Source organism: Photinus pyralis, unplaced genomic scaffold (genome assembly GCF_008802855.1).
Source record: "Photinus pyralis isolate 1611_PpyrPB1 unplaced genomic scaffold, Ppyr1.3 Ppyr1.4_unclustered_Scaffold4178, whole genome shotgun sequence".
Lineage (NCBI taxonomy): Eukaryota > Metazoa > Arthropoda > Insecta > Coleoptera > Lampyridae > Photinus > Photinus pyralis.
Genome location: NW_022171539.1, coordinates 38,769 through 52,775, shown reverse-complemented (window position 1 = coordinate 52,775; position 14,007 = coordinate 38,769). Strand labels below are relative to the sequence as shown.

General features: G+C 35.9%; 2 protein-coding genes across 2 annotated transcripts in view; one reads left to right on the top strand and one right to left on the bottom strand.

Annotated features, from left to right (window-relative positions):
• The first annotated feature begins 4,437 nt into the window (after nt 1–4,437).
• LOC116182210 overlaps nt 4,438–14,007 on the top strand; it is a 31,609-nt gene continuing 22,039 nt past the window's right edge. The window contains exons 1-2 of the mRNA XM_031502735.1: nt 4,438–4,586; nt 6,379–6,591. Of these exons, the coding sequence (XP_031358595.1) occupies nt 6,547–6,591 (45 nt within the window). The 5' untranslated portion in view covers nt 4,438–4,586; nt 6,379–6,546. The remainder of the gene's footprint in view (nt 4,587–6,378; nt 6,592–14,007) is intronic.
• LOC116182209 (zinc finger MYM-type protein 1-like) lies at nt 9,147–12,184 on the bottom strand. Its single transcript, XM_031502733.1, has 2 exons — nt 12,095–12,184; nt 9,147–11,941 (listed from the first exon to the last, which is right to left on the bottom strand). The coding sequence occupies exon 2, from the start codon at nt 11,929–11,931 to the stop codon at nt 9,394–9,396; it is 2,538 nt and encodes an 845-aa protein (XP_031358593.1). The 5' UTR covers nt 11,932–11,941; nt 12,095–12,184; the 3' UTR covers nt 9,147–9,393.

Sequence of the window (14,007 nt, the reverse complement as noted above, 5' to 3'; positions counted from 1 at the left end):
TTGACTCCACCATCAGTAATATCTCGTCGGGGGTTACCATATTCCCTCTGTCGGTACGGTACCCACCTCCAACGTCCCGTTCACCCGCAATTAGAGTTTGCTGTTTTGACTTCCCCATCAGTAAGATATTATCGGGGGTTACCACATTCTCTTTGTCCCGTTCTCTCGCAATTCGCATTTTGGTGGATTTCGTTAAAAACCCGGCACAAAATAGTACTCAATTTTTGGGTACTTCTCATAGCTCAAGCTTCTATTCGTGACACAAGAAAGAGAAACAGCGATTCGAGCTTTTGGGCGCCCAAAGTCGGCTACTCCTCGAAGCGCGCCGTGCAAAAAGTGGTTCATTTCGCCCATAGAAAAAAACAAAATTCCGCCACGCAAAAGTTGTGCGTGTTGGCGAGATCTTTCCGACGACACCTATTTCAAAACAATCAGATAAAAACTGTAGAAGAAGATAGAAAAAAACTGAAAAATTTCCAGGATAGTATAACACGTTCGGGGATGGCACCCAGATATCACCGACCCCACATCTTGTAGCCCCGTCCCTAAAGTTGTTAACTACACGGCCGCGATAGGTACCTGCGTACAACTCCTCGTCTTTTTACAAGCGTTCTTCTACGGGCTCCCATTTACTGCCAGCCAGCCAAAATGGGATTAAATGCTATCTTTTTACAAATAAATTTGCAAAAATGCGCTAAAAACGGATCAAATGCATGGAATAGATGGCTATAATACGCAACCAACTATACACGAAATCTTTTTAGCGCATTTCCACAAAAATAAGAAACAAGTTAAAAAGTAATCGTGAACGATTTACAAAAAGCGCAATTCCACTTGCATTCATTTCCCATTTAGCAACTTCTGTAAAAATCGTAAAAATCCGGCCACAAATATGAAAGATAGCGTTGCACATGTGCAATCCATTTTTGACGTTCTACTTCAATTTCTGTTTATAAGAAGAATTTCATGGCAATGCTTTTCTAAATACGAAAGTTGGAATTGCGCATGCGCAAACCTCAATTTTGAAAGTAACGTTATAGTCCAGTCAAATTACCTTTAAAAGTAGTATAAACTGGATGTTGTAATTTCACTCAACGAAACCAAGTGTATCCTATGTAAAAAATCCGCTGAATCGGAAAATCATAGTAACCGTGGCCGGAAACTCCCGGAACATTGTTATTAACAAAAAACGAAGAAAAATGGAGGAAATGTCGTGTTTTTTCGCATTTGACTTCGAATATCTGGTTAACTATTGCTCTGAGGGCATTTCGGAATTCGAAGAATTTTCTTAGTTAGCAAATGGAATAACTCCCGCAGTATAACAACAAATATAACTCTATAATAAGCGAATGGAAAGCTCTCTGAAAAACGTACATTAAAAAAAATACGTCCAAATCCGATTAATAGTTCACGAGAAATCAGCTTTTGACTTTGAAGCCAGTTTTCGAAACAACCAAAAATGATTTTGCAAATCGGGTAGCACCGATCGATTCTTTACAGCGTGAACTTTTTTATGCTTCTATTTGACCAAAATGAATTCCGAGTGCCAAGGGCCGATTATAGAGTTAACTTTTTTGTTATATCTCATTTGTTAGTTAACTAAAAAAATTCCACAGTCCGTTGATTTGCAAAAATTATCGGGACAATTATTGGAAAAGATTGTTTTAGGGTTAAACTATGTATAAAAAAATTGGGAACGCTCTTGTAGTCAACATTTACAAACTGTTAATTTTAGAGATTCATTTTTTACATTTTGCCACAAAAAACAATAACAGTTGAAAATGAGCTTTCCGGACCAACTGTATCGTATAGAAAATTTTATTCTAAACAAGTTCACTTCTATTCATTCTTTCCCTCAGAGCAATAGCTAACGAGATATTCGAAGTAAAATGCGAAAAAACACGACATTTTCTCATTTTTTCTTCGTTTTTTGTTAATAACAATATGGAACATGTTTCCGGCCAGGGGGACTATGATTTTCGGATTCAGCTGATTTTTAGCATTGGAAATGCTTATGTTTTGTATGGGTATGAATTTACCAGTTTGCCGAGTAGAAAAAAAGACAGTGGTGTCGCGTCTAGTGTTGATTGTACCGTACTCGACTGCAATCGTTAGATTCAGGAAAAGTCGCGGATACTATCGATACGGTACTTACTTAACAATGCGCAAGGGTTTTGTTAATTCGAATTTAAAATTCTCGCACATCGCCCGTGATAGTATTACAAGCATGTTACGCAGCTTATTATTCAGAAAGTTTACGTTTGCGACATGAGCGAGCTTGCGAGCGAGTGGAGCAAGATTATTCCGTGTGAATAAGGGTTATTTATGGCTTTATGTTTATAGGTTATACATTTCCAATGTCTCCGATAGTTGCAAGGATTGCGAACTCTGTGAATTTTTTTACATAGGATACGCATGGTTGTGCCTATGTATCAAATTTCATTTAAATACTTTTATAAATAAAAAAATGTGCAATTCGGTTTATAAATGGTCGAGATGCGGAAGGGCACTGTGAATTTTGAATCGATTAGACCTAGGATTCGATTCAACTTTTGGCTATGCCCATATTGAATTTCATGCAATTCAGTTCATAACTAACGGAGATGTCAAAGCAATCGGACATTTCTAACCAAATTTATCGTTCACACGGACAGATAGAGGGACGGGCAGACAAAGGAACAGACGGACAGACCAACAGACAGACGACAGACAGCAATAGCTCTTAAGATAAAGAACTAGTAGCGTCTCAACGAACGAGCGGACGGACGGACAAAGTGGCCACAATAGCGCATTTTTTTAATTTTTCTGGAAATGCGCTATTGTGGCACCTTTGTTTGTCCGTCCGTCTGCTCCTTCGTTGAGACGCCACTAGTTCTTTATCTTAAGAGCTATTGTTCCACTTTTTTCGCTATTTGGTTCGTTATGGTGTCGAGGCTTGCACCAAGGAAGGAATTTTTTCTGTGTTTATTGCTAAAAAAGTTATTGTAAAAAAACCAACAAACCGTTTTTTACATGTTCCATAATTTTACACTTTTGCCGTTTATTAACGATCCTAGAGATCGTTTATAATTTTGTATTGCTGTCTCTCGCCTGTCTGTTGGTCTGTCCGTTTGTTCCTTTGTCTGTTCGTCCCTCTATCTGTCCGTGTGAACGATAACTTTGGTTAGATGTCCGATCGCTTTTACATCTCCGTTAGTTATGGACTGAATTGCATGAAATTCAATATGGGCATAGCTTTAGCCATATAATACGCAATGACAAAAATTGAGTCGAATGGATTCAAATTTCACAGGTGCCCTTTTCGCATCTCGGCCATTTATAAACCGAATTGCAAACTTTTTTATTTATAAAAGTATTTAAATGAAATTTGATGCATAGGCATTTGGAATAAAGGAAAATCTAACGCCAGTTTCAAAATTTGGTTTTGCGCATGCGCAGTGCCAGCTTTTTTAGTTATGGAAGTATTCTTATAAACTGAAATTAAAGTAGCATGTCAAAAATAGATTGCACATGCGCAACTACGCTATCTTTCATATTTGTGGTCGGATTTTTACGATTTTAACAGAAGTTGCTTCTTACAAATGGGAAATGAATGCAAGTGGAAATGCGCTTTTTGTAAATCGTTTACGATTACTTTTTAACTTTTGTAAATCGTTTACGGTAGTATGCTATATTTATCTATGTTTTCTTTCTTGTTAGATGATTAATGGGGAGGGATGGAGCTCTTCACACTGGCATATATTCAAAATCTACACTATACAATGCAACATGAATCAAGCCCTTAGAGAATTTCTCCGAAATATTGCATTTTCCCTTTTTAGGTAGGTTCCTCCAACATTTTCAAGATATTCACAATTACGTTTTTACAGCGCCGGTAGATTTTTCTCTAGACGTTTTTTCTGCCCTTTGGGAATACCTTTTCCGACACTCCGTTCTGTGGATATTTGCACTAATAGTTTTGACATCAACATTTGATATGTCATTTTGCCTTTGTGAGTATCCTCCTCCGATGATGAGTCAGAAAGAAGGGCGGTAGTTGGTAGAAACAGTTACTTTTATTGAGACCTTTAATCAGAATGCCATGAAAGATAAAATTGCTTTTGCGTTTGGAACTTGAGTGTTGAGTATTTTACATCGACGTCACTCGTCCCGGTTAGCATGATTCGCTTTATGTTGGCAAAATAGAATTTACACAAACTATATTCTTCAATAATATCTTTGAATATAAAATTTATTCAAAGATAATATTATGTAGTCGGAACATTGTGAAATTGAAATCCATGGGGCGTAATATGGCGTGTGGTATCAAATTTCTAAGTTCTGCACATACATTTCGTGCTTGTTTTGTATATCAAATGAAATGTTAATGCGTGTGTACATTTATGGTGTAAGTACGGTTTAGTTATAGGTTACCGTTAGATCTAGCGAGGTTTACCGTGAAATGATTAGTGCTTCGCGATGATTAGAAGTGTAGCCAATTGTAGTGTTTACCTAACTTTCAGTAATTTTATTTACTTTGCACGTTCATGCTCAAACGCCTTATTCTGTACTTAGTACGCACGGCTGCTTTCGCGTGTTAGATTCTTGTAAGTGCACAATGTTTGCATTCTTAAATGCATCCCTGACTGAAACTACTCTTCTGTAAAGCATCTTGTGTAGGCGAATTTTTATGGAAATGGTTTAGTTTTATTTTTTTGTAACAGCGATTTTGTGGAGAAATAATTTAATCATTACAATCCTTGCTTCTTAGGTATTTTCTCCATTCACTCTAATTAAGTAGTGCTCGATTGTGCACCAATTTCACACATTTTTAAAAGAGCCCATTCTGGTTCTGTTGTTCCTGTTATATTTGATGCTCGTAATGGTGTTAGTTTCGTAGTTGTTGCCGGTAATTATAGTTCCGTGGTTGATTTAGTTTTGAAGTGAAATTCACAAAGCACATAACAAGCCATATGAACTGGTAATTTATCCACTGGTACATAAATGAGGCAGAAGGCAATTAGAAATTAGTATATATGTTTCAAAAGCCGTTCAAGGATTAGAAAAACAACACGTAACTTGAGACTGCAGTGTATCTCAGCTGTTTTTAAGGATAACGACTTGCGGTAGTTGGGACCCTTTGTCATTTTTCTTGAGAAACTTTTAATACCACGAGCATAATCAGTGTCGTTACGCTACTAATAACACAAAAAAGTAAATGCTCACAAACGATGTAAAAAAGCACATTTCCATAATAAAAAAATACTTTTTAACAGATTCTCAAAATTAGTTAGATCTGCATTTGAAAATGATCACCGATAACTTTTACCTAGGTTTACATTATAAAATTCTTCAGACTTTGTTGCGGAAATTTGAAGTTTCTACCCCATCTATGGATAAATCTTATCCTGACTTGTAGTGACGTTCCGTTCTCGAGATGTTCGTATTTGATCTCACCTACAAATTACGAGTACTAAGGTTGTTGCCCAATAATAAAAATGTGTAATGGGCGTCCAGGTGCAAATTTGGAGAAAATCTTTCCTCACTGCAAATCTGATATATTTATCTCTATAAAATGTTGGGTAGATTTTCCTTCGACGCTTTTGGCCTACCATTTCCACTTGCACTAGACCCCGACAATATAAAAGTTTCGAAGAAAGTTAATGAGATGTTGATGTTAGTGTCAGGTATCACACGCTTCCAGTTTTCCCTTCGTCAAGTTCCTCCGCGCTCAGTTTTCATGGCGCCCAGCTGTCACCGCCATTAGCCATTAGCCATAGCCAGGATCCGCGTCCATGTGGTACTAGCTCGGACATGAAAGTCTCTTTAGCGGCTGTTTCAAATATATCATGCAAACTAAGTACTACAAGAAATAGAATTGAATGAATTAAACAATTACCGACTAAATTTACAATAAGAAACGAACATTAAAAATAGAAATACAACAAATTTTTCCATGCTATGTCATTTGGAGTTAAAAAATTCCCAGGTCTTGTGATATAATTTGAATTACGCTATATACAGGATGTTTCGACGACCATTTCCAATATTCCGACCGAAATTACGTTATCAACACGTATTTTACACTACAATGTGGTTCGCTCTCGTTTTCGTAATTGTTTCAAGCTATGCGGTTTGATTACATTTGTTGTTTAAAATTCAATTTTTCCCTAATTACAGAACATTTTAAACGTTCGCACCCCATAACAAAAGTCGCTATGCAGACACGAATATACAACGAAATGACGTCTTTATTTCAAAGTAAATTAAGCAAGTTCATATAACTTGAGGAGTCCACCACTACCAGAGAAGTGACTAGTTGATTAGAATACGTAAACACCCTTTACCAGAGGTAGATAGTTAAGGCTTTGAGAATACTAATGAACGTGTAAATAACAGTGTATAGGGTCGCTACTTGGCGCGTCTTCGAAGGCTTCGGGAATTATATTTTATACACGTAAACTGTAAGGAAGTCCGGACAAGACTATTTTATGTAAAACCTCGCGCATAGACGACAGCGGACAGTGTACCGTGGATCAAAGTGAAAGTGAAAAAATTCGGTCAAAAATGTTGAAGTTTTGTACACCTCAGGGAAAACGTCGAGATTATATGGTATGTACCTACTTAGTTTTAATATCTATATACAGTTCACGGCGACTACTATTGCTGGATACATAATATCGCGAATTATTTCAAGTAAGGCCGACAATTTTGTTTCGCTTCGTATATTAAAGTAGGTTTTACCAAACAATTCCTCATGGAATAATTATTGGGGAAAGGCCATCGACACCTATTGAATGAAGAAAAAAAGAATCAATATCATAAATTTGAAATTCTTCATAAAATATTTTACAGTAGACTGCTTAAAGGCAGCGCTTTTATTAGTTTCTTTTATAGGTCAAAAGCCAGTAAACTCGGGGTGTACCTAATAAAGCTCCGGTGAAGAACGTAAGAAACTTATTATACATAGGTCCGCTACTAGATTTTATAAATTAGTTTTAAAGCAACAAAAAAAAAGTATTAGCGTGTGAGAATTGATCCGTTTAATTATGAAGCTTTTGTCGTCCATTTGGTAAATATGAATACAATCAAACGTTTCCATTAGTTTAATTGTTAATTTCATATCAGAAATAATTGGAAACAAGTTGCGTGTATTTTAATCCTCTTTTTCGTCGTTCCTTTACCTCCGCTTTAGTAGTCTAATCATGTCTCCATTGCACTGAGCCAGTAGTGACCATTTCACTGTTTTCTGATGATAACAATAACACCAACGAACGCGAAATAACTACCCTGCAGACTTGAAACACATTCAAAGAGACCAACGAACTATAGAACTTGTAGAATTTTTTTGCCACACTCGCCAGTGTATGTAAAAATGATTTCAAACATTTTTTTGATATGGTCCTTTTAAACTGTATGCATGTGGTTGTTTCTTGTGAACACGATAACTCATAAACGCCTAAACCGATTTTGTTGAAATTTGGAACGTATATAGGTTGGCATAGGGAATCGCAAACGTCCTATTTTGGTTTCGCTCCGTTACCATCTTCAGGGTTTTTGAGGGTGTTAAAAGTTTAAAGGGCCATAACCGCTTAAAGAAAATGTTTGTAATTTTTTTCGTAGATATACATTGACTAATGTGGCATAAAAAACTCTAAAAAAAATAAATCACAGATTTTTGTGTCTTTGTGTTTCAGAAGTTTTAAATTGAAAAGTTAAATAACTCGTATTTGCGTTATAATTTTTTTTAAATTTGTAGTTTTCTGGAAAAGTAAGCCGCATAGTGAAAAATGTTAAATACAAAAAAAATGTCTTGATGAGTTGGACAAAATAGTATCATACACTGTTTGCGTCGGGTTCTAACTAAAGACGCCAGAAGTACATATGGTCGGAAAGTCGGAAGTTTTATTAAAATTTAACATATTTGCCTGCCTCTTCCAGCCTTAAGACAGGGGAACTCACTAGCAGACAGGACGCGATTTCTACTTAGCTATGTATCAGGATACTTTACAAAAAAATCAACCATGTAACGATAACCAACATTTTTCTTAGCCAGATGTTAGGCTATTACCTTATAAACAATTGCTTCCTTTGAATTTGTAGTCAAAAGGACGCATGTCAGTATTATACGTTCCGTAAAAGTGGTATATATTTATAATTTTGCGAGTAATGTTATTTAATAAACCGATACGACGAAATATCGAAGGATCCTCAGTATTGCCATCACTTTTTTAACCTTGCAAAATACATATCTCGATACATATAGTCAACAAAAATGCATCAAATTCATGTCTTGGTCATTGTGATAATGTCTTTTTTCCAACGATCTAGGTGCAAGAATACGATTTTGACATGTTTTTGATCAAAACACATGTGGCCCCAAAAAAAGAATTTAATACGAGGGGTATTTCACTGGGGAATTTTGGTGTACACGTGCGGGGAATTACAGGGAATTGCAGAAGGAATTGTGGGAATTGAGAGGAATTAAGGGGAATGAGGGGAATTGAAGGGAATTGAAAGGCATTAGATGAATTAAAAAGGAATTGAGGGGGCATTGAATGGAATTGAGGATCGTGATCATGTGCCGCGCATGCCCAGTATCAATCAGCTGTTTAACGGTCGAAACTATAATGTAGCGTTAGTGCTAACAGTATGGACAGTGTTGAAATGTGCTTCTTGTAAATAGAATTATAAATTACAGTGTGTACTCTCGGATACTACAAAGGTGAGTTAATTGTGGTTAAATGATGAAATTGTGAAAGCGGCGTTTACTGAGAGCTTCTACGAGTTTCCCCATGACTATCCACGGTTCATTTAGACATATCGGTCCAGATGGCTGGGCCTGGATTGAATGGATAGAAAAGGAAACAAAAACAAATATTCCAGTATATTTAAAAAACTTATATACTAAAGAATTAAAATCAATTAATCTGAAAATGATCATGGAAGAAGGTTTAAATTGTGCCTACAGTGATATTCACGCAATAGGAATAAATATGGATAAAGATGTAGCGAATCATTTAGTTTAGATCAACCGGCTTTATGGCTCAGTGGTAGAGCGTTGGGCTATAAATCCGGAGGTAGGGTGTTCGAACCTGGGTTGAGGTGAATTTTTCATCTGTGGCGGAGATAGAAATTACCTTAGACAGGGCCGGTTCCACCCAACATGAGGCCCTAGGCGCTAGACGTTGATTGAGGCCCTTGATTTAGCGTTTTGGTCCATAAATTTAATCTCGAATTTAATCAATCGATTACCTAAGGGAAAATGCAAAACAACTATTTAAACTCTTATTAACTGTTTTTATTTTTAAACAAGTTTCTAACAAACAAAACATACATGATACAGTAACCGATGTGTATCACGCAGATTCTTAAAAATATAGAAATCCTACTAGAAAAAAGAAAAAGAACACATTAAAAATTCTTTTTTCTGGTTTTTTGTTTTGAAAAGATATCAATAATGTCATCGAAAGGTATGCTGCTTACCACATCCGATTCGATAAAAAGCATTGAAAGATTAGTAGTTTTATCTTGTAGCAAACTATTCCTTAAATAATTTTTGATCCTTTTCAAAACTGAAAAGGCACGCTCTCCAGAAGCATTACTAACCGGCAATGTCAAAAATATTTTTAAAATTGTTTCTACGTTTGGAAACGTGGATCTTAGACCATCGTTAATATGCTTGTACATAGCAAACGGATCCGTAATATTTTCTTCTTTCGCATAATTTAAAAAATGTAACATTTCCTCTTGAAAGTAATCGACATTAATATCATCTTTATATACCTCTTTTATTTTACTAATAGAAAGATTAACTTCTATATCTGTCAAGTTAGTATCAAAAAATATTTTAAAATTTTTTAAAATATCGGTATAAACTTGGCTCCTTCTGTCTAGTTCACTAATTATATTGTCACAAATAACATAAACCGTTTGTGTAATAAACTTTTTGCGACCTCTCAAAAATACTTCATTAGTTGATGTCTCGTCACTTTGCAATTTTCTTGTTTTTTGACGGACTCTTTCGTCATTAAACACACATGAGTCAGTCAACACCTTAGCTTCATCTTCAATTTGTATGAAATTATCCCGAACATCTATTATAAACTGCTTTAAAGATTTTAATAAGTTTTCGCCATTTAACAAATTAATTTTTGGATCTTGGAGTGCTTTACTTGTATAATTTAACCTCACTAATATTTTATACCATAAAGTTGTTAATAAGGCCGTTTCATATTTTTCAAAATGTTTGATTAACCCTTTTATTTCAGTGCGCGCTACAGGCTTTTCGTCTTCAGACTGATACATTTTCATTAAAGCTTGCTGTATTTCTTTGTAGCCCTTTTTAAGAGCCAATATAGCATCGGCCCTAGCTGACCATCTTGTATCGCACACTTTTTTTAGGGTTACACCATCTTTTGGGAGAATGTTCTTTAATACATTCCATCGGCGAGTTGACGCCGAAAAAAAAGTAAATAGATTTTGACAAAAAGAAAAAAAATTCACAGCATCAAAACAAGATTCTGCTGCGTTATTTCCCACTAAATTTAACGAATGGCTTGTACAAGGAACATAAAATGCAGTGGGGCTATGTTTTTTAATTCGGGACTGCAAGCCAGAGTACACCCCTGACATGTTTGCCGCATTATCATAACTTTGCCCCCTACATTTGGTAATATCTAGTGAAAACTCTTTAAAAGCACCTAAAATTACATTTTCCAAATGTTCTGCGTTATGTGCTTCTATGGGTATGAATCCCAAAAATCTTTCTTTTATCTCGCCGTGTTGGTTTAAATATCTGATGATTAAAACCAATTGATCTACGTGAGATATATCAGGTGTAGAATCTACGCTAAGTGAGAAATACATCGCGTTTCTAATGTCATCCAAGATTACGTCTAATGTTTTTTTAGCCATTAAATTAATAAATTCGTCACAGATACTATGGGATAGATAATTAACACTCCCTTTACCGCAATTTCCGTATTTTTCTAAATGCGATTTTAAAAAATTATCAAACTGACTCAAATATTCCAAACATGTCAAAAAGTTGCCTTTATTTTGGGACCCTACGGTGTCATTAGTGCCCCGAAATGCCAATCCAAGCGAACCCAACAGTTTAACTGTAGCAACGACTCTTTTTAAAACTTCTCGCCAATAATTTTCTTCAGACTTCAACTGTTTACACAGCTCAGCATCAATTCGGCCTGACGATAAACGTCGTTTATTGTAACAACACATAGATTTAACGTGCTCCTGGGAACGTTCGTGATCAGTTAATATTCTACAAATATTTTTCCAGTCATTGCACCCTACGATCATTTTGGAAGAAACACGTGAACGTGAAAAAAGTTTGCAAACAAAACAATACACCGATTTACTAGTGTCTGAAAATATCAACCACTCACGTTTTTCCTTAATCCCATTTGATTTGATGGTGTAAAAGTTTGACTCTTGAAAAGTTCTGGTATATACTTTTTCCTTATCGACGTAGGATGATTTTAAATTTTCAATTTTTCCAAAATTTTTAGGAACACTATCCAAGATTTCACCAATAAGTTTTTCTGAAATGTCTGTTGGCCACTTCGCAATATCCCCTAACTGGAGGCTAGTATCGTCAAGCTTCAAGTCGTTCACAATTATCCCCGTATCCGTATCGCCCGTATCCTCATGATGACGTGAATTTGAAGTTTCTTGATGCAAGGTATTCGCGATAATGTCGTCGTCGTCTTCATCTTTAGTGTTTCGGTTTCCACATTCTGAAGTACTTTGCCTTTGCCTTTGCGGAACAGGAATACATATACTTGTACTAGATGGTGGGTCGAGATTTCTCGTCATAGCAGAGGAGTTAGATAAAAATGACGCCATTGAATTTCTAAGAGCCTCCTGTTCCACAATGCGTTCTTTTTGCTTTTTTCGTTTGGCAGATCCAGATTCATATGACCTTTTCATACTGCCGACACTAAAACAACATTTAAAGTTAAACTAAAAATAACCCAACAGATCAGGTGACCGTGACAGTTAATGAATATTGTAAGATTCAATCTTTTTCTTTTACTAATATTCGTGTTAAAAGTAGGTAATTTGTGCTTCCCCTTTCGTACTTCCTACTTACCCTTGAATGTTTATTTAATAAAATAAATTGCACTTTCGAAGTTCCAGCACTGTGAAAAACTCAGTATAAATTAATATAGGCTTTACTTTAACTTTATGTATAATGTATTTCACGCGAACGCGTCACTTAGACCAGTTTCGAGCATTCTACCGGCTACTCCGAATTAGGTTTTCCTGCAGTTTTCCTAATTCGTAAGGTAAATACCGGAGTAGTATACACCAACTTAAGACCTTCTGCAGAGGCGCCTCTAAAACCATTCATTATGCGGGTCACTCTGTAATTGGGCGCAAGTCTGTTGATGGCCCAGAACAAGAGAGGGATAATAAATAAATAAATAAACAAATCTCAACATTTGTACTGACAGGGTAGATCAAGATGTAGATTCTATTGAAAAGCATGATCAGGAAGAATGCGAAGAACAACTGCCAGTAACCAATCGAGAAGAACAATTCAAAAATTTTATGGATTGGGATTTTCTGTTAGAGAATGAAGCAAACGCGAGAGCAAACGATAAAAATCATGTTGAAAGAGAGATAGACTTAAAGGATTACTCCTCTCGAAATGTTGACTTATCATGCGACGGGGCTTATCTACAGGTTGTTTTACCAAATCAAAATGTAATAGTCATAAAGAAATCGTTTTTTGTTGGCTTCTTGACGAAAATAATGGAAAGATTAGCAACGATAGACTAAAAAGGCTTTACTCAAATAAAAGAAGCACGTCGACTGAAAAATGCTCCTCAAAGAAAAAAGGAAAGTTGCGAAAATTACTAGTGAAAGAGAATATGAAAACGAAGTAATATTGGATGATTCTACCGTTGAAGATATACAGAGTGGCCCAACGAGAAGTATACAGAGGGCTTTTAGGGTATTAAATTTAGAAATTTCGAAAAATCCTCGAACACCGCAATTTTGTATTCGAGGGGGACAACTTTTGGGATACAAATCACGAACCCAAATCTTCACCCCTCTACGTAGGGAGCTTAACCCCTAAAATTTTAAATGGAATCCTATGGCAAATGGCACATTATTTGAAAGCCAATTTAATCGTGATTACTAATCTGCTTTGCTTTTTAAATTCTATTGATTCGTTTCGGAGATATTCGCATTTGAAATGGTTCACTATCAGCTCGTGTTTAGGGAAAATTTTTGGGGAAAATAAAGCACAAAACACGAATGGGAATTGGAGGGAATTGAGAGGCATTGAAGGGAATTATGGAAAATCAGAGGGAATTGAAGGGAATTGAAAGGGAATTAAGGAAATGAATAGGAATTATAGAGAATTTAAAAGGAATTAGAGGGAATTGAAAGGAATTAACGGAAAAGGGGAATTTTGGTGTACAAATATTCATCGGTGAAATACCCCTCGATTTAATATCTTTGAATCAAACACACACGGTTATCAAATGTGCATATGATGTACTCTTTCGGCATCCATATGCGTTTGAAAGCTTTTACAACTCCAAATTCACGTGAAAGGAATAATTTTAGGTACATTAAAACTTTTGACCTAGACCACAGAGAAGGGTTAATAATGAATTGTTACACATCTAAGAGTCATAGGGAATAAAATATGTTGTGTACCGCAGTTTTTCCTGTTCCAGATTCATTCGAAGTCCTATAACTTTTGTTCCTATTGAGCCATTTTCCTGAAAATCAATAGCGCCCGTCCAAACTACTCGTACACCAAATTCCAACACAATCGGCCACTTTTAAAAAGAGTTAGAGCGCACACGGACGAACGACAATACAAAACTATAAAGGATCTGAGGACCCTTAATAATGGATAGATAGCGTATAACATGGAAGTAAATTCTAATCCATCAATTCATTAAACGATCATGCGCATAAAGATGCATTTGAAAAGAGGTACCCGCTATGATGCAATGTAAGAAAGAGACGGAAAACCTAGCC